The 21,597-nt window shown below is 42.3% G+C and overlaps 1 protein-coding gene across 3 annotated transcripts in view; it reads left to right on the plus strand.

Moving 5' to 3' along the window:
* LOC131592364 (thromboxane-A synthase-like) overlaps positions 1 to 20,274 on the plus strand; it is a 229,298-nt gene extending 209,024 nt beyond the window's left edge. For all 3 annotated transcript variants that reach the window (XM_058863822.1, XM_058863824.1, XM_058863823.1), the window contains 4 exons: positions 13,301 to 13,389; positions 15,799 to 15,936; positions 17,992 to 18,154; positions 18,774 to 20,274. In XM_058863822.1, coding sequence (XP_058719805.1) covers positions 13,301 to 13,389; positions 15,799 to 15,936; positions 17,992 to 18,154; positions 18,774 to 18,848 — 465 coding nt within the window. In that variant the 3' untranslated portion in view covers positions 18,849 to 20,274. The remainder of the gene's footprint in view (positions 1 to 13,300; positions 13,390 to 15,798; positions 15,937 to 17,991; positions 18,155 to 18,773) is intronic.
* The last annotated feature ends 1,323 nt before the right edge of the window (positions 20,275 to 21,597 follow it).

The following is a 21,597-nucleotide window of genomic DNA, read 5'->3' on the forward strand; positions in this document are numbered from 1 at the left end:
ACAACTCCCCTTAATGAAGTAAGAAATGTATGATGGAAAAAATAATCAAATAGGAAAGCACCATCCAGGACAGAGCGGAGATGTGCAGGTAGCACCGCACACGGTGGAGTGGCACTGCCTTGTCACAACAGCCAACCCTCTGGGTTTTGGGGAGCAGGAGACATGAGAGCAGCACAGGCCTGCCTTCTACATCCTGACACTGTCTGCAGGACCCATCCTGGAGTCTGCTCTGGGAGCAGTTTTGGTGCAGTTCCTCTTCCGCAGGTCTAATAGCAGCAGTAGTTTCCCTGCATGGTTCATAATTTGAGAGGGCAGAGGTACAGGGAGCAGGGAGAATTCCCATGGATCCCAGCCTCTATTTGGACCCCAAGGACATCATAGGTGGCTAAATCTTGAGTGCAGATCCCTTAAACTTTAAGTTGCAGCTATTTTTTCCATTCGAGGGTAGGCAAGGAGTGTGTTCCTTTGCTGGTTTGTTGCTGGTGTGTGGGTGAATGTGTAACACACATTATGACCATTCTCCCCCAGCAACTGCACATTCTAAAGCAAAGCTTTAATGGCTTTAATTTTAAGTTCACTTCTTCATTTACACAGAAGGAATGTGTAAAAATTCTGTTCTAGTAGTCTGTCCACCATTTTGTTTTCCATTCAGAATTTACCTTTATTTTGTGTATCAGTATTACCTGCCAGGGCTTACCTTACTCATGACAAAATTATTATTTTTTTTTTTTTTACAGAGCAGGGGATTTGTTGTTAGTACCATGTAATGATCAGGCCTTCAACATGAGCATCATAAGCTGCTCTGAGCAAGCCAGCAGTAGCCACATGATTAGGGTTTATCAATCTTATTAAGAGTGGTGGAGGAGAGGAAAAGACTTCCCCAATTTTGCTTGGAAAGCTGCGTCAGGACTTGACCTAGCAGGCCCTGTGGTTTTGCCACACAAGGGCTACTCCCACACTCCTCCTACCCTCACAATAATGTGCCTGGAATCTGACCCCGCATTTCCCACTGTCATGTTGGTATCAGCTGGAGATAAATGAAGCTTTTTGTTAACTTGTTCCTTGCTTTGCAGGGTGCTCTTCTCTTCTGCTTTAAAGAGGAGCCAGCAGCGATGTGGCACTGAGGCAGAGCTACATATAGGCACTGTCAGCATGGTGTTTGTAATATACTGGCCAAAGCATCTCTTGTGGTAAAAATGAGACAAGACTCCATTATAAGGAACACAAAGAGGAATTTTCTATCAAGTCCACTGGAAGCAGGGAGCAAGCTATCATCTTCCCTGGCTCTTCAACTCCCAGGCTGTGTAGTACCAAGGAGCAAAAGTGGCAACAGGCATATGCAGAGCACAGAAAAAGTCTTCCCACATCCTGACCTAGATAAATAGGACTTGGAATGAATTTTCTGACTTCACAGCAGTGACACTTTGAATCTTCTGAGATTTGAAGAATATATATGTATATTTCTAGTCGTTTTTATGCCACTTCAAATAGGTGAATGTGTTACAGAAAGTACACATGCACACATGTCCATGGACATGAAGAGAGGCCAAAAGTACTAATACCAATTTCTCTCACTGTGCCATAATGTGAAATAGGAAGCAAGCGTGTTAGCAAAAGCTGTGGGTTTGGACAGAATGCAAGATGCTCTGCCTCTTTTGAGCTGTGTTGCAAATACCTTGGGAGCTGAGGCAGGAAAAGCTGTGAGGTTGCTCTAAGTTGTGCTGGAAGAAGGCAGGTCAAAGTAAGCAAGGGGTGCAAAAGGGGATCACATCCACTCACAGTTTTTATCAGCACATTTCTTATGAGAGGTGTGTAGCTCTGGAAGAATATGATCCCAAGTAACCTGCTTTCCAAAATCTTTTCTTTCATAATTGAGGCAACTTTCCCCCAAGTCTGGTTTGGTTTGTTTTTGGTTTTTGTTGTTGTTGTTGCAGTTGTTTTTGGTTTTTTGTTGGGTTTTTTTTTAATTTTTTTTTAGTGCAAATTAAGTATTATATGGGACTATGACTTGGGCTGCCAAAATGTTGCATGGTATGGTTTAAGCTAGAGCAGCTAAGTTGGAATATCAACAACATGCCATTGGCTTTTTGATCATCCTGCTGGTTCACTACAGAGTATTGTAGATTTCTTTACGCACATAGAAGTCAAAGAAATAATAAGCACCCTTCATCCATCACATCAGGGTAGGTGTGAGAAGCAAGAAGTCCTGTTTTTTTCTCTTTTTTTTTCTGCTAATTTTAATAATTTTTTTACTTTTTAATTAAATTTCTTCATTTACAGTCATGCAGCTGTCTGGGCTTCTGGCATAGATAAGTGGATCTTCATCTGACAGCAACAACCAAAATTTATCTTTCTTTTTTCTCTCTCCCCCTCACTTCTTCCCTTCCCCACCTCCCCCCTAGTACTCAGCAGAAACAAAATGCTATATATAAACTCAGCACAGTTCCCCCCCAATTACTTTGTCTGCGTGTTTCAATTTCATTCTGTGTCAAGCTTTGCCAAGGTACCAAGTTTGGCATTTTCAAAAGGGGGTTGAATGATTAATCCTTGAGGCCCCTCTTGTAGTAACACCCCTCACACACCCCCAAAATGTGTGCTACTGTACTGTGGGTACTCTGAAGGGAAGCTCATGCTTGTCTGATGCTTATTCACATGAAGTTCCTGGTCTTGTAGATTTTTTTCCTTTCTTTTTAAAAAGTCTGCATGATTCTAGCTGAGTGCTAGCAGCAGATGGCCAAAGGGCAGGCAGGGATAGCTCATGGTGCTCAGTAAATGGAATATTACCAGCATCCTGCCATCAGGCTGCAAGTAAGTCTCTGTTATTTGTTTTGTATTCTCTCAAATCACTCAATACTGAAGTCAGGTGTATAACCAGAATCTCATAGTTCAATATTGAAACAAAAGACAACCAGTAATGAAAAGAAAAAGGAAAAAAGGTTTCTAGCTGAAGAGGTAAGACTGAAAACATGAATCCCAGTTCGGAGGCCAGAAGGCGTATGAAGCTCAAAATACTGTTATTTGTCATTAATCTCATGTGTTTTCCAGTCACTTTCAAAGTATGGTGGGGCCTTGCCTATAATCTTTGAGCAATCAGGATTGTTAATATGCTAGCTGCTCTCCTGTGTGTGACAGGCCCTTTACAGAGAAAGCCTACAGCTGTGTCTTGTCTTGGTACTCAGAAAATCCCTCCCCACAAATTAGCCCATCTATAGATATCTACGTTTCTTTGTGTCTCAATACATGATAAAAAGGCAGAGTATACCATCCTTTATTAGGTATTTTATATGGGTAAAATTGCTAGTGAACCCCCTGCAGAACACTCTGTTTTATGCAATTTTCTGGCTTAAAAGCACTCTTTTGTGCTGAATGATTCTATCAAATGTATCAATTTGTGGGTGTCACCTTTGTGTCTCAGTGGTGTCTCGATCAAGTGGCTTTCCTGTCAGGGCTGGCTCAAACCCAGCTGAGTGCCACCATGTTGGCCAGGTTCCCCTGTACCCCAGAACTTTTGAGACTTGATGCTTTTGAGCTTTGAAAAATAAGAATAAAGGATAAAATACTGGGCATTAAAGTAGCATGGCCGTAAGTGAAATGACAGCACAGAAGTGAGGTGTTACAAATTTTAAAAATAAGGGTATTCTTGGAAATACAGAAATGAGTGATGTGGCCAGGCACTAAGATAGGAAAGGGTGAGGTTCAAGAAGCAAAAATATCTTTGGGAAGCAAGAGAGAAAGAAGGGAAAATTGGTCTTCACACCGGGACCATTGTGGGACTGTGACGTAATAAATAAATAAAAGCAAAGCAGCTTACTCGTAAAGCAGAAGAAATCATGAGCAATACTTTCCATTTGCCTTCCCTGTAAAGCCTTATATTATCCTAAAACATGCTGGAAATGACCTTGTTCAGACTACAAATGCATTCTGTATTTTCTCACTGCTGACCCTGTGACTCCATCCTGCAGCTCTTTGAGTTGTGCTTTTGTTCCCTTCGTTTCCATGCGCTCACGAGGACCAGTGAGTCAGTGCAGAAGGGAGGGCTTTACTACCCCTGGCAGTACATGGTGCCTCCCAAAACAGCTGCACTTTCCAGGCTCTGTCCTCAGCTCCTGCACGTGGGGGCAGGTCCTCTAACTCAGGTATTCACATCTGTGCTAAAGGAGACCGTGAAACTTGTAGCCTCCTGAAATGAATACTGCTCTTTATAATCTCTTCTCAAATATGCATCTTCAAATGTCAGAAAGGCCTAGGCCTTGGTTTCTTTTCTTGTCCTCTCTTCAGTTTTTGTGGATCACTTGGACACTGATAACTGCAGAAGAATTGCAGATAAAGAATTAAATTTTTTATTTTATTTCCTGGGCTTAAGGACAGGAAGCCTTTCCTCAGGGAGGATCCAGTGGAGTTTTTCCATTGGCCTTTTTTTGATTGGAAATGTTCCCACAACTTGGGTACAGTTTGAGTATCATTAGAGAGGTCCAGTTGGCCCTCAAATAACCTACTGTGCTTATCAGTGTAATCAGGACAAAGTCATTGTGAGAAGTAAATCATAAACAGATGGACAGTCGTGCCATGCTGGTCTACAAAGGGTAGAGGAGAGCAAAGACACAAAACAGCGCCAGAACGTGACACCACGATGGCTTCGCTAAATCTAAGCGTGAACAGGCTTAGGGAAATTTCTGTGTTCTCAGATGGAGAGTCAGGGAGTAAAAGGAGAGACCTTGAACAGGCATCCACCAGGATTCTTTGCAGACAGCTTTATCTGAATATCTAGACAAGTTTGATGTAGGTTTGTGTCAGGGTAGCAGACACCCCTGCTCACAGCCAGCTCCCCACTGAGTTTAGGGTAGTGCATTTTGGGTTGACAATTTGTGTTGTTTTTCTCAGAGATCTTTTTCATGCACTGGAGGAAGAAAACATGGAAGCTGTTTCAAGTGCTATCAAATTTTTTCACATGCCAGTTGTAAATTGCTTTGTTGTACCCAGGACAGTCAGCACTTTCCAGACGGAGCAAAAGAGGAAAAGGCACTGAATAGCTTTGGTTAGAAAATACTTTTTTCCCTTTCTTTGTCCATTGTTCATATTTTCAGTTGAACTGCAAGAAGTTTCAACAGGAACAAACTTTTCCTTTGTGCCTTCTAGAAGGGCCACATGCTGAAATTTGGAGCTAGGGCTGGATGTGGCTTTTACCAGTAAGTTTTACCTGTATTAGATTGGAGGAGCAGAAGTCTACAGCAAGGAATTGGAGCTTTGGCACCAGAAGCACTTCTTTACATTCTGTACTTTTAGTACCATCAGTTTCCCAAGGACAGGCTGAACCGTGAGTTACGATTTTGGCAGCTGAAAGCAAACAAAGCTCCTTTTTGTTTAAGTCCTATTTAAATGCTGTGCAATGGATTTCTATCTTTTTTGGTCACTTTCAGTCTATGCATTCAGAGCAGTATTTGCTAATTTATGAACAGGAGTCACGCTGAAGCTGAGAAACAAAAATCAGGCTAGTTAAGAAGACTTGAGCTGGTGGGTGCTCAACTCATAGTTATAAATCGATGGCCTCGGTCTTCAGCACCTCTGCAGTCCCCACGTTTGTAGGGGAGGGATTATTTACCAGGAGCACCTCACACATACATTTGGAAGATGATCAGCTAATTAATGTTTGCTAAATGCTTTGCGAGCCCCGGGGGAAAACAACTATGGAAAGGCAAAGTCTTATTGTCGTACTGCTCCCAATGCATGTTAGATGTTTCCAAGGCATTAGGCATTGCATAAATGTTGTATGGTATTAAAACTGACCTGCCCTTGTCGGAACAAATAATAACTCTGAGTCATGAGAGAATCTTGTTGTTTCTCTGCCACGAATGTTTTCCTGTTTACTAATTCAGAAAAGGTCTCATCCAGCAGTTTCTGAAACCAGTGACTTAAGCAGCCACTGGCTAAGAAGGGCGAATTACAGAAATAATTTATTTTGTGTAAAGCTCTGATCTCCTCATAGGTTGGACTGTGCTCTCCAGAGCATACTTCCCCAAACTGCGTGCCTGGGGCTGAGACACCTCCCAGTCTATAAGGCTGCCACAGAGATGAAGAGCAACCAAAGACAACTTCAGCATGTAGACCATAACATAGCCTCTATTTGCAGCATGAAAATTCATGCTGATGTCTTTTAATATAAATATAATGTGAGGAAATGAACATTTGATTAAACTAAACACACAGGCCTTTTATATGCAAGGCCCTAATTTAAAGCACTGTCACCTCCATACAGAAAATACCAGCTGGAGCAGGAATGATTAAATTAAATCATCTGGTTCTTATGTGCTACCATGAATGTCTACTGAGAAGGGAAAAAAAAAATCCCTCCTCTTTATTCCTGTAGATCTGCAGCAACCATCAAGGGACACTTCTGTGGCAGGAAGGATTAAGTCTTGCACGAACTTCAGTGGTTAATGTGCTTTGGACTGGTGACATGGCCTTCGGACAGACCTACCCCAGTTTTATAATTCTCTTTCTCAGCCTTTTGGGCCTCTGGCAGTCCTTTCTCCTGTTTAATTTCCTCCTTGCTTGCCTCCCACTGGGATCCTTCACCGTTCAGCATTTCTGCCACCCAAGTAGAAATTTTGATTGTGTCAGACAAGTGTAGAAAGAGAGACTTTCGAGCCTCAGTGGGCTGTGGAGAGAACCTGGGGCGGATTTCCTGGGGGCTGATTGTTTTTTAAGGAGGCGAGAAAGAGGAGTCTCTGTGTCTCTGATGATCTTAGCCTGCTGCAATGCATGGGCAGGGATTATACCGCATCACAAATAACTGGTCAAGGCATGCATTGCATACAGGTAGGGAGCCACTTCTAAAGGGGAGCTACTCTTCCCCACATAGCCTAGGTAAAATAATAAAAATTAGCATAGTGAGGGTACTCATGTACAAAACACTGCCTGGCCTGGCAGTATCATCACACTGGGGAACTGCATCTTCCTTTGCGACAGCAGAGTACCCCAGGCACCCAGTCTCACTTAGAGTTATTTAATCAATTTTCATTTGTAGGCACACACTTCTCTTGGCAATCTGGGACTAGATGAAGTTGACAAATTTACAAAACTTAAATAGAAACAGATTGCTTTCTCCTTTCTTTTCGTTTGTAGCTTGTCTCATAAGGTATTTCCTTAGAGATTTTCTTCTTTTTTCCTGACTTTCTTTTTTCTTGATCTTCTACCTGATGGCACACGTTCTGTTCTTGCTGATCACCATGTGTCAGTAGTAATGTAGGTGGAAGAGAATTTCTGACTGTTTTGGTTGCAGCTTTTACGTTTATCTTTTTGGCTTTGGGACATTGTTCAGTTTCAGGAAGTATTTTATCTCGCAGAAGTCTCCTCGTGAGCAGTGATGCTACAAAGACTTTGTTTTAGCACCATGGAAGCTACTGGAGGTACTGCAGGTCTGTCTTCTGTCAGAAGCTGGATTCTTTGATTCGAAAAGCAAACTAACATTAAAGTGAATTGACATTGGTGTAACCTTATACCCTCTGGCTCTTTCCCCAGCACTATTTGGTACATCCTTAGAACCGTATTTTCCTCTCCATTACACTCATACAGCCCCAGGGAGCTGCGTGGATTTGCACCAAAGTAATGGAGAGAATTTGGCTGCAAGGACTGCGTGTAATGTGGTTATGGTGGAAATGGTGCACCAGCCATTCCCCCCAGCTCTGAACTCAGCCTGCAAGTCGGCACCTTCCCCTGTGAATGGTCAGTTGACTTGCATGGTAGTGAACCAGAGAGAGGTGGAGTTAGAGCTGAGGGTGACTGGCGGGTGATTTGAACAAAAAGCTGTAAGACTAAATTTATCTGGCACTCACAGTCTTTAGCAGGAGCTGGGAGGAATTTGTTTGAGGTGTCTGAAGCACCAAATGCTGTCACATCTTGGGATGTGCCTCAACGAGCAAAGTAACTTTGTCAAACCCAGTGAGCAGCTACCAAGAGTGTGGGGTCAGAGCCTGATAAAATTCCATTTGAATAACAACCCAAGCAGATGAAAGAGGTGGCAGGTAACCCATATGGAACAAAGAAATAAATGGAAATCTTGGGAGCACATGTTTTGGATAGTTTTTCTTGCTTCTGGGGAAAGATGAAAGAGGGGATGGAGCTGAGAACTTCAATGTTGATTTCTGAGAGCGTGTGAGAAGGCACAATGCCGATGGCAGATGCTCTAGTGCTACCAAGGTATGGTCTAAGAATTTGAGAGGTGCTAGGCAGCTCAGAAAGTCTCTTTATCTGGAAATCAGGCTTGCAATCCTATTTTTTATTCCTGAACCTTGTCCTCAATTCTGTAGTCAAGAACTTAATATTTTGCTAGAAGGTTCTCTGGGCCTCTGTCACTGGAAGTGGCCAACAGACACTTGATGATTTTAGGCAGGCTTTTCTCTATCTTAAGGCCGTGATCTGTCTCCCAGAGTGAGTGGGACTCAGGAGCTTCAGGATCCTGTTTCCCAAGCAGCATGGGCTGGTTCTGCCTGGTGCCTTGGCTCGGAGACACATTGCACCTGGCAGGTGCAGACAACAGGGAGGGAGAATTTGCAGTTAGTGTTGCATGAGGATTGCCTTAAGCATTTTTTAAGTGTTTGGTCCAAGTTCTGGGGGTAAAGCTAAGAAATTTTACTTCATCAACTTTGTCCCTATCCTGCTGCCTGAGATTGTAGGAAGGCTTTAGTTTGGTTCTTTACAGGGGTTGCAACATGTTGTCATGGAAGTGGTCAAACATGTGACAAGCTTTCTTTAAGCAAGGATAGATGCCTGTTAAACCATCCCACCCCTTTTTTCATTGATATGCATTTTGAGTGCAGTCCAGTCTCTAACCTTTCCTTTCCTGACAGGGTTGTTGGCAAAGTTGTCATCCAAGAAGCCTAATTTGACTTTCTTGTACTTCACATTCTTACATTTCTTCCCCCTCTCTGAGGCCAAGTGAGGCACACAGGCTCTAGTTCTGTTAGAGTATGAGCAGCTCCTAGAGGTGACTAAGGAGAGGTCAAAACCACAGGCAGATTCTTTGATCTATTGGCAGCTTTTGATCCCTTCGATCAAAAAACATTATTGACCTGTTTGTGAATGGCTGTGGTCTGAGTAGCCCTTTTGGCAATTTGAAAGGGAGTGGGGTGAGAGTAACTGGGGGAGATGCAGCCTTTTTTTACTCCTATCCTATGGCTATCCAAAGTCTACATTTTGGGGGAGACAAAAAACCCACATGGGCTGTGTAGCTATGTATACACAGATAACTCATGGATCTACATCTGTGCTTAAGCATGTCTGCACGTCATCTCTCTGACCTGGACTTTGTCACAGCCACACCAGCCCATGAGCCGTTGGATTTGGATTGCAGTTTCTCAGAAACCTCAGCTGGTTCAGTATCAAGCCATGACTCAGCAGTGCTCCTTTTGAGGAATGTGGTCTCGACAGGCTTTGCTGCTTCTAAATTGATTTCAGGTGCACATACGCTGTCAGCTGCACAAATTTTTTTCTGATTTTTTTTCATTTCTGGATGCTGAGCATCACTAGAGCATGGCCAATAGGATAAGTGGAAATCTCTTATTCACTGATGTGTTCTTTGAATTACCATTCCCAAAACAGAGGCGGTAGAGGAGGATGATCATCAGCTGCTTTGGGGAAAAGTTAGTGTCTCGTCTTGAGCTGTCACTGAAGATGGGTTCATGCTGGATGTTGTATGGAAGCAACTGAGGTGCAGGCATATGTTCCATTCTGCTGACTTGGCTGTGGTGACACCAGCCACAGCCAGCAAAGAAGAGCCAGCAACTGGGAACAGTAACATCTCAAACTGCAGCAGAGTGATTGGCCAGACCGCTCCTGTCGGCACTTGGATTCCCTTGCTGTTCATTGAGGAATTAAAAGTTAACTGGGGGTGGTGGTAAAAAATAGGTTTGCCTGCCTAGAAAATGTTAAAACCAATACTGAAAAGCAGAGGTGGATCTGAAGGTAGTTATCTCTCTTGGAGTTTATATGGGGATTAAAACACGCGTCATCCTTGTAGCACATAGGCAATTTTATAATCACTGCTGGTATTTCACCTCAGGGTACTCTGTGGGAGGAAGAATTAATTTCCCATCTTTTTCTAAGTAATGGAGGCTTGTGATTTTCTGTCAGTCATAAAGGAGAGTCTGTGGACAAACTAGATGCCAGAAGTGATTGAATAGTCTGGGATTGGTAAGGGTGTACCACCTCACCTCCAGAAATCAAAGTGGGGAAACATGCATGTAGAGAAATTCCACAAGATGTTACATGGCCATTTCACTTCCACAACAACAGGAAAAGACACTACAAGGTTGTGCAAGGCATAAGAAAAACTGCTGTGCAAAGCAGTGGCTGCAAAATTAAAATACAGGATGTTTTATTATATGCAATCCTCCCTCACACCCCCCTTGTTAAAGACAGAAACCTTTCTTAGTGAAAAAAAACACCTCATCTTGACTACAAGGCAATTTAGACCTTTCTTTTTTTTTTTCAGGGGGTTAAAGTGGCATGTTTGCACAACATCACCCTCACCCCAGCAAACCTGCCAGCAGTTGATAGATATAAATAGGGACATTTAGGGAGAAAAGCATATTTACGTTCCTTTGAAATGTGCTTGGCTAAAGGCATATTTTTAAGAGAGGGAGTGGAAAAACAAATGGAAAATATTTTCTTTGAAAGGGAAAAAAGAAGCAACAAACTGTCCTTCCTAAACAGAGATGCTTGGCTTTTGTGTACTTTACGCAGCTGCAGGTCAGACCTTGCAAACAACTACTAAATTAGGTCCAGCTACTTTGATGCTAAAAGCATGGAAGTGCCAATAATTAAGTTGCATCAGATGTAGGAAATGATTGATGTGTCTGTCATTCTCATGATAGCAGAGTTCACTCTGCTGCCATTTGACTGACCCCTCCTTCTATATGTAAGCAAAAAGAATTTTCTTCTAAAGAAAATCAGCTGGTTTTACACCTTTGTTTTGTTTTCTGAACTGCTAATTCCCTGAAGGTATAGAAGCTATTTGAAAGAGCAAATCAAAGCTCCAGTAATTTAGTGTTATATTATTCGTTGATGTATGGTTTGATTTAGTGGCTACTTATTATATCAAGTTACCATATAATTATCTTAATTATTGACTCCAGAAGTAAGTAGAGGGATTATGAGAGAGACAGGAAGGCCCAGTGGAAAGAGTATGGTTCAGAGAATCAAACACAATTCGGTGTGCTCTTGGCTCCACCACTCATTTTTTCTGAGCCTGGACTCCTCTCTCAGTCAGCCTGTCCATGAAATCAGGAGGGATTGCAGGAACAGGACTCAGATGCTGACTCAGGATTCAAAGAGATGCAGGAGAGCAGTATAAAAAGGCAAGGGGAAAGCTCTGAAAGATAATTGTGAAACTGGCAGCAAAAATAAAAGAATGCACGCCACAGCATGCATTTGCACTGAAGAGTGGAGCACCTCTGTGGGCATGGAGAAAGGGAGTTGTGCCGTCAAGACCTGAAATTTGAGACTGCATTTCCAGCCTCTGCTACTGGTTTCCCCCACAAAATTAGGCAGCTCTCAGATCCCTTCCTGCAAAACAAAGGTGATAAAAATCATTCTCACAGCTTTGCTTTTAGCTATTGGAATTATTGGAGCACTATTCCTCTAATCATGGTTCTCACGTGGCTTTTAGGCTCCTAGTCCTTTGTCTGATAACTACTGACCTAAGCCAAAGGTTTGAGTTAGCAGGCACCACTACAAGATAAAAGCCACGCTGAAAGGCTGTCAATGCAGTCCATATTTCCTGTATTGATAATATTTGTCATATACTGACAAAATACTTCATCTATTGACAAGCCGAGTTGCATCTTTTCCCCTGAGAGAGGAGCACACACACTGGTTCTACTCAGCCTGTGCAAATTACTTTCTCTGCTTCTGCTTTTCTTTCCTGAGCCAAAAAATGGGGATAATAGAATGTATCTATTTCCTTCCTAGAAAAGATCAGTTAATGTGAAATGGTGCATGGTGGCTTAGTGCTGAATAAGTGGGATACCCTAATCCAGCAAGGTATCCTTGTTCTATTGTATGCCTTTTCTGCGTACCATCTGGAGTTGCTCTCTGCTTAGTATTTTCAGTATGTACCATATGTTTTTGCATGAAAATTCAATAAAATATGCATTATACATGAAAAGTGCTGTAGTAAATAAAGGAAGGATGGAATCCAGTCCCCTTTGTGAACGGCCAGGGCCCCAGATCTTCATAAAAGGTTTAGTCTAGTCTGACGTCTGTGCTTTTCTCCAATTTACTCTGTGTCAGTCTTTAGGAGATGCTCTAATTTAAAACAAAACTCTACTTTACTGATGAGGTTATTCGATGTTCTTTGGCTGCCCTCTGCTGAGAGCACTGAATAAAACAGGGAAGATGTCCTTTTTCCGAGGAAGGTAACTGTGGAAGAAATTCCCTGTTTGTCCATGTGCTGTGTCGTGTCAGTGCTGCTGTTTGGTGTCTCTCGTTGTCTGTTGCCAGTCAGAGAGCAAAGTCTACTGAGCTACAGCCCTGTTGGTGTTGTAGTGCCCACCACTCCTTGTCAAGGGCTGGATGGCTTTGTAGGATTGTGAAGATGTGGGTTCAGGCATTGACCATCATGAAAAATTAAGCAGCATTAAACAAGGGCTGGAGGAAACAGGCTTCTCTGCTCAGGCACTACTGCTGTCCTGCCAGGTGGGATTTGAGCAATACCTCGGCACCTCATCTCTTGGCAGAGCAATTTACCACTGTGTGCTGTTCCTCATCGGGGCTCCAGCGTCTTCCAGAGCCATCTCCACCCCTCCACAGGCATCATAGCACCAGCACTTTGCTTTATTTCTACAGCTGGGAAAGTGCAGAGGGGTTGTTCCAACATTAACAGGAGTAACTAGGGGACTTGCTTTTACTTGTGAACAAGGTGTGAGCCGTGCTCTTGCCCCTGGGAAGAAACAAGGGTCCTGTGCAGATGTTGGTACACGTGTAAAACAACAGCTTCTGTTATAGCTATTGATGCTCTTTGTAATGACCTGCTTTTAATACTTCCTAGCAAGTTGATTTATTATTATACCTTCAGCTGGGCTGTGCACCAAAGCATTTTGATGATGAAAGGAATGTTACACACACATTTAATTACTGCCCACATTTTTGTATAATTTTATCATTTACTGTTTTAGATGAGACATCGAGTTCTTCTACAGGAAAGATGCCCAGTAAAAAATAGATGATTTAAAAGCTAATCTGAGATGAGTTTGGCACTTACATGTGAGAAAACATAATTGTTCCTTTTGTCCTGCCCTTTCAGATGGTCCCTGATTACCAAAATGTACAAGAACTCCCTTATCTGGACATGGTGATTGCAGAGACATTGCGCATGTACCCACCTGCATTCAGGTATCTTTTTTTCACCCTTCTGATTACACAGGATAGATCCCTGGCTCTATGAAATGGAAATCTGCTGTTGGAAGACCAATGGTCTCTCAGTGTCTGTGCCAACATCAATAGTGCTTTGTGAATTTGAAAGATATAATGTGGCCTGTTGAAGGAAAGCTGGATAATTCTGGTATTTCTAATGCACATTTTTACAGTGAATTGTCCAAGGTTGCTTCCTCACCATTCTTCACATCCCCCACGGTTAGAGGACGGAGCCATTTTGAAGCAGGTCTGGCCTTAGAAAGACAGAGGCTGCTGCTTCCATGTGCCTCAGGCTTTGCACCAAAACCCATCCCTGCCCTGCTGGTGTTTATGGCCCTGATCCATGGAAGGGTTGCCCAATCTGAAGGCTGTAGTTTACATGTGTGTTTAACTTTGGCCCATTAACACTTAGCACTGCCTTATACTAATAGAGCTACACTAATGGTAACATCCATTAATTTTTGAAAGTTTTGTCCCAAATCACACATGACTTATTCTACTATATTGATGAACAGAAAGCAAGGGAAAAAGAAAGTCAAAAACTGATTGTTAAAGCTCCAAGTTATCACAAGCGTAAACACAGATATTAAGAAATACAATTTTTCAAAGTGATCAGCCCCTTGCAATGCTTCTCATGAAGCTCAGGGAAAATGTAGATGACTGGAAAGAAGCCAAAGCTGAACGTGCTGTGAGAGCTTTTGAAGAATTTAACCCATGACTGCAAACACCTTAAAACAAATGAAAAAAGCTTAAAATCGTATTTTCTTCTATATGTTCACGAAGATTGGAAGTCAAGATTTTTTTCATGGGCATCTGCAGGATTGTTCAGAGAGAAAATATCAAAGAGATCTGCTGGATGAGATGATGGAGCTTTACTATGTTATACTTGGGGTACAAGTGGAAGCTGTTCTGCTGGCTAAAGTGATAGGGGTCTTTGAGTTTGGGCTGCATCACTGGGAAACAATCTATGTTTGTCAGATGGGAGACAGAACGAGAATGGAACTAAGTTCTTCTGGAGGTTTGTTTGGCGCTGTCAGTGCTGTTTATTGATCTGGCTTTTACTCTGATGGATGTGGAATGGATAGGACAGCCCAGGGCCGCTGAAAGATGTTAATTGCCTATGACAAGGATAATGCTGAGTTAAGGGAAAAATCAGTAGCTGCCAAGTTTGTTATAAAATGAGTTGGTTTCATTTTTTTTTTTAATGGACTTACTACCCAGAAAACTTTCTCCCCCGTAACTGGTGTTACCATTATCACCAAATTCATGTAAGAAAGAGAAGGATGGCTTGTCAATGCTTTTTTTTTTTTATTTATTTTTATTTTTTTTTTGGCATGCCAGTGTTTTGTTCCAGGTTTGGAGCCTCTGTTATTTATATGTCTATGAGAAAGGGAGATGGGTGACAGAAAGGAAAGAATGTGTTTCTGTAATGATACTAGACTGAAAGCCCTGAAGCTGAAATCTTTGTTCAACTTTTCTAGCAGGGTGTGGAAACCAGCAAAAGAAGTTCCTGTCTCACCCCTGTGCTTGCAGATGGTGGCAGGGAATAGTTCCCAGACCGAGACAGCAGGGCACCCACCTGGGTCTGGGCTGATTTGGGATCTGTAGAGACCACTCAAGCACCAAAAGATCTGGATCAGAACCTACCACCACACATGCACACCCACACACAATCTTTTGTAAGAGACAAGCTGAGCTCTGGCAGGCAGCTTTTCTCAGTCTTGTCATGATGAGGTTCCTAAGGACACCTCTGTCACCTATCATCACAGGGTGGGAGAAAACTGCAGAGTTTTGGTTGTTAACATCATGCCCGTCTTTGATGAATATATGTGAAATGTGGCTTTCTGAGGCTTGTGAATTGGTTGTATTTCCAGAGTAGCAGCAGCAGCTACAGAACACTCAGCCCCAATATTAAAACAATCCCTTGCTCAGATTCAGGTGCTGCACCAACAGTGCTTCTCAGTTAAACAAACTCAGAGCTATATTTACTATCCTTTTTTCCCTGGAAGCAAACCAGCATTTTTTCTACCTGTTATTAGAGATGACTGACACATTTTATCAGCAATTTTCATAAAAACTGAGTCTAAACCCAACATCAACAATAAAATTACAGTTTAGCAGTTAATGCTTTGGAAAACAGTACACAACCAGAAATGCTTTTTTGAGAAAAGGGCAAAAGTCAACCACCTGGGCTGGAGCTATGGACTTCTATGTGGAGATGATTATAACCTGAGAAGACCTGAGGAGACACTGGCATCAGCAACACTTGTATTTATCTATGAGAAAACGTTACCCCAGAAATTGTTCAGTCAGATGAAGACAGATACTTTTATAGATGTCTCTTGCTGTGTTTTTAACCTTTATGAATCACATGGGATGTTGTTGCAGATTCACTAGGGAAGCAGCTAAAGACTGTGTAGTACTGGGGCAGCATATTCCAGCTGGAGCTGTCATTGAAACTGCAGTGGGACACCTTCACCACAACCCTGAGTTCTGGCCAGAACCTGAGAAGTTCATTCCTGAGAGGTATGTAGAGTAATGCTTTTCATCCTTAGGTTGAAGTCTTTACTTTGGCCTGTGGACACAGATCTCCAACCTGTCCAATGCAAGCACCAGATTCTTCTGCTCCTTCACAGCCACAGCCACCCCCATTCATTCAAAATAGCATTTCCACCAAGAGGAGCACAGTTTCATTTAGTCCATAAAAACACGTTATTTCTACTAAATCAGACACGTGATGATAGTGGTGTATCCCACAGAAGGTGCAAGGTTTGGTCAAGGTTGGACTGTGGCAGAGGTTTTCAGACCTGTTTCCAAATCAGATATTGTGAATAATGTTGCTTCTGGGTGCAAAAATTCTGAAGTGGGACAGTATATTCACTGGCTTGGCTGTACCTGGGAAACTCATCCCACTCCTCGCTGGTTTAGAGCACCCTTTTCACCTGCAACACAACAGTGTGGGTGCTCTGTGAGTGGGGAACCCAGCCTACTACCCCAACTCCCATTGGAAATTTGCTCTCTGTCTGTAAGTTAGGATCCTTGGCTCTTTCCTGGCAAGACTGTTTCACATGGAGCGTTTATATCTTCAGTGGGTGGGGGGAACCCTGTCAGGCTGTGGTTTTGTACATGTCCTGTGTTACAGGTGCTGGGCTGAGCTTACAGGGAGAGTTGCAGCTGATGTGGTGCCGTGTGAAGCACAATTTAGTTTCGTGGGCAGCTATATTTTTAAGCTGTTTTGTGGGCAGATGCATTTTAAGCTACCACTACATTCAAAAGTTTACTAAGAAAAGAAGTGGCTGCTCCATAAACAACTGGGTGTGAGGCAAGCAGCCTGAAACCATCTTTGCCAGTAAAACAACACATGTGTGATGTAGGTGGGTTTGCTTAATGCTTCTTCTGGAACAAATCTAGACATATGCTCCATCAGAATCTTTTGGACACAAGGAAGAGCAATGCCAGGGTTAGAGAAGCCCAGAGATTTTGCTGAAGAGAAACCTTAGCAGTAACTGGGAGTCTGGGGTGGGTATTTTTAGAAATGTTTATCTAGAAATGCTTTCTTAATTGTTTATTCACCATTTTACCAGTAGTTTAGAAAGGTAAAGTGGTTAGTGGGGGCTGCAGTCCCCTTGACTCACACAGTGCTGTTTGTTATGAATCTGAGATTAATTCCCTTTCAAACGTTCCCTGAGGAATGATCCATAGTTACTAACACTCTACTCAGCTTGAATAGTTGGTAAAAGTAGAAAGTAAATTAGAAAGTATTATAAAATATAATACTTTATATTTATATTTATTTATTTATATATTTATATAAATTATAGAAATAGATATTTATATATATTTATATTTATATAATATAATATAAAGTATTATAAAATAAGAGCATAACACACAATAAGATAATTCAGCTACAGCCTTCCCCCCCTTCCCCCCCTTCCCAACCAACCCCCCCCCCCCCAGTATTTAATTTTGAAATTTGCCATAGGAGTAAAACAAGGGAGACTTTAAATTTACCAGAATGATATTGGGGGTGGTGAGCAAAACAAGAATTGTCTGAACCTGTTTGCATGGGATATACAACAGTGTTTAGTACATGACTTAATGGTCCTTCAATCTCAAATAAGGTGCATCTACAGTACTTTTTAGAGTAGTGGCTCAATCTTATCTATGCTATCTAAGCACAGGGATGGAATTAGTGGAAATGCACAATATTATTTTTTTTCCAAAGCTCCAAATAGCCTGTATTACCTCTCATCTCTTTCTACCCTGCATTCCCTGGACCTTAGCAGTCTAAAAGTCTCAGAAACTGAATCCAAAGAGATGAAAGACTTTTATTAAAGATAGATTGAAAATAAAACTCGAGTCTCCATGTCCTCTCCTGAAATCACCAGCTGACAAATGCTGATGGCCATAAGTCAATTACCTTTTTACTTAGGATGTCAGGACATAATCTATCAATAGTCCCCTTGGCCTATCCATTAAGATCAATTGAAATAACCAACTTTTGAGATTTAAAGTAAAAACGTGGAATCAAGAGGAAAAAGCATTTCTTGAACTGGTTTCCATCTCTGCACCTTCTAGGTTTACAGAGGAGGCCAAGAAGGAACGACATCCTTTTGCATACCTGCCATTTGGGGCAGGACCCCGTGGCTGCATTGGCATGAAAATGGGTTTGTTGGAGACAAAAATGACTCTGCTGCGGATTTTGAAGAAGTTTCAATTCAAGGCCTGCCCAGAGACTGAGGTTTGTACATTCAGAGGCATAAAGATCACACTTGTTAATTTGAGGGAGCTGAGGGTGAGTCTTAGGCAAGACAATTGATTTGCCTTTGTGACTTCTCTTCCTTTGAGAAAACTGCTAGAGACACTTCCATAATAAGGAGAGATGAGGCATGGACTGCATGTTTTAAGCAAAATGTGATTTCAGATATGTAATTTTTCCAGCAAAAGAAATACACAGGGTTACACAGCCCTGCCTTAGTGGAGAGCAGTATGGCAAGACCACAGGCAAAATGTCATAATTCATAGAGGGTGAGAACATGTGTACATATTTCACAGGATCTCAGCACTTTAGTATATGCCTGTTGCTATGGACATTGCACCCAGCTCTAGAGCTTACAGAGTTAATTTCTTTCTGTTCAGATCTACAGCATTCCTGGGTAACCACTGCCTCAGCCTCTGGCTGTAAATTCTATTTAATATTATACCACCACAGCTGACTGTAAAACAAATACTTTACAGCTTCCACAGTAATCCTGGTATGAACTGGTCCTCCAGCAAAAATGTCTGTTTGTACATGGGGGTGTCATACACACAAAAACAAACATGTACAATTGCACGTAAGATGCTCTTTTCTCTTTCAGATTCCTTTGCAGCTCAAATCAAAAGCCACACTTGGACCAAAAAATGGAGTCTACATTATGCTGGAATCTCGCTAAAGGGAAATACACATCCTGAAGCTTTCTGGAATGAAACCCTTTGTTAGTAACTCACTGGGTATCAATATTTTTCAAAACTTCAAGGACAGGTAGGAGCCTAAATCCCACTGATGGTCAGTAGGTGCTTCCTCACTGCCCTCCTGCGGGACAGCCTTCAGTCACTTATTAAAATAGGCTCCACAGTCTTTTTTGGAGGTTTTCAAATTGCTCTGAATAGTATCTGTAAAGAAGCATCCCGCTTTCATTTGCTTCTCTGTAGCACACTTCACTTATCAATGAGAATGCTTTCCTCATGCTCAATTTCCACAATTTACAGTAGATTTTAATTTCAGTTCATTGTATGACACATCCTTCTCATGCACTTGCGAGTCCCTAGAGAAAGCCCCTAAGGCACCACAGTTACAGAAGAAGACCTGGGATGCAGTGCATTGGATTTTTTCATGGACTCCATTAACAATTAAAGCTGAGGCTCCTGTACAATGTTTAATCTCTACCTGTGTCTGTAAAGCCAGAAAAGTTGCACCTCCTTCATGCTTTGAAGTGATTTTAAATACATTTAGACTAACAATTTGCACTTGGCACATTCCATCAACATGACAGAAGAAGAATGAAGAGTTCCCTGACTTACCAGTAAAGTTCCATCAGCAAAGACCAAAGAAATTAAGTGCCAGCCATTTTGCTGGCTGCTGAACTGCTGTAGGAAAGGTGGAGACAAAGATATGAATTTAAAGCAAGCAGGAGAACTGGAGGAAATCTAGAAGTAATCAGAAGGTGTTGGTACCACATCTGCTTCATGGAGAGGCCTTTCCTTTCCAAGCATTGCAGTTGGCATCATCCCTGTCTAGCTCCTTCAATCGAGGAAATTAAGAGGATGCATGCACTAGAGCTAGTGGCAAAGGAGTGGGATCCAGGATCATCAGACCCAGCAGCCCTCTTGACTCCTGTAACACTGGAGAAGGTCATGTCCCAAGTGCCTCACCCCCTCAGGAAGGAACTTGTCTGACTGCCAGCTGCAGCAGCCCCATGGATCCATTCAGGCTGTGTGACTGTGCACCTGCATCTTCCCAGCCAAAACAGCCGTAGCTTCCACTCCTCACTTCCCTGTCCTACTCCTCTGCAAAGCCATCACCTGCCATGCAGCTAGTGTTGCACAAGGAGTTGGGAGGGGACACTGCTGGACTAGCTGACCCTCACTGAACACAGGGACATTCCATACCCTACAGCACTATGCTCAGCACATAAAACTAGGAGAAGAGGAAGGAAATGGGACAGCATTCAAAGTGATGGCATTTGCCTTCCCAAGTCATGGTTATGCCTGCTGGAGCTCTGCTTCCTGGGGTGGTGGAACACCTGCCTCCACATGGGAAATGGTAAATTAATTCCTTGTTTCGTGTGTGCCTTTTGCTTTACCTATTAAATTGTCTTTGTCTCAATCCATGAGTTTTCTCATTTTTACAATTCTCTCCCTCATCCCATTATGGGGGTGAGAATGAGCAGCTCTGAGGGGCTGAGCTGCTGGCTGAGGTTAAACTACAACAGAACTGTGAGAAGAGACTGGTGTAGTCCCAAGACCCTTTTTAAAAATTCATTTATTCTTACATTTTTTCTCTAAAATTTTTGCATATAACAACATTCTTGCGGCACTATAAAAATAAAGATGCATCTTCACAATTCTTGACCTTCTGCCTGCTTGACATAGTCTGCTTGAGGGTTCTTTAGGTACAGCATCTCTCTTGGTGGTGTGCACAGTGAAGTGTTGCAGCAGCAGGAGGAAGAGAATGACTGCTCAGCTTCACTGCAAGGATGGAGCCATCTGCTCACTGATGCCTGGCTAGGTCCCTGAGTTTCTCTCCAGAAAGCATCTTTTGCTGCCTTCTTCCCACATGCTGCCTGAACACTGATCAAATTACTGGATCTTGTTCCTCAAAGATTGTCTCTTCCTTTTTAATGTATTTTTTTTTTTTTAACAGATCTGTATAGGCAATAATGGTAATGTACTGACTGGGGAAGTCTTGGATTTGTTCCTTTTTCCATCGAGCATTTCTGGCATGCTAAACAGAAGTGCCCTGTTACAGACACACTGATTATATGAATTGCTGGTGGAGTGATTGTTATTTGTTTGGAAAGCAACATGCTGTATTTACCTTAATTTCTACACATTATGCATAACTTTTCCCCTCCTAAAAATAGTGTGCTGGAGGCTGATTTACTGAGTAGTTTATATGCACATTTGGCAAAAAGCTGCATGGGCCTTGCCTAAAAACTTCCCACCTACCTGAATGAGCAGGAAGTTTATATCATCTTAAGTCATCTGTCAAAGGCTTGTTTGTATTCCTTACATGAATTAGAAAGTTGTAATGTGCTTCATTTTTGACAAAATAAGCCAAGCCTAAATCAAGCTTGTTCCTTTCTTACCCATGATTTTGTATAAACTCTTTATCCCAGTTTGCCTCTGCAACTTGGGTGGTGTGGCTGGAGCACTTAGCAGTGAAGACTGAGGCAGGAATCATGGAGTACCTCAGCCTTCTTCATGTTCTGGGTAACCAGAGCTCCTGTTTCCTTCTAGATAGGGCCCACATTTTTCCTAGTCTTCCTTTTATCACCCACATACCAGTAAAAGCTTTTTTTGTTGCCTTTGACATCCCTGACCAGATTTATTTCTATCAGGGCTTGCTTTAGCTTTCCTAACCTCATCACCGATTGCTAAGACAATTCGTCTGTATTTCTCCCAGGCTACCTGTCCTTGCTT

The sequence above is a fragment of the Poecile atricapillus genome, chromosome W (assembly GCF_030490865.1).
Source record: "Poecile atricapillus isolate bPoeAtr1 chromosome W, bPoeAtr1.hap1, whole genome shotgun sequence".
NCBI lineage: Eukaryota > Metazoa > Chordata > Aves > Passeriformes > Paridae > Poecile > Poecile atricapillus.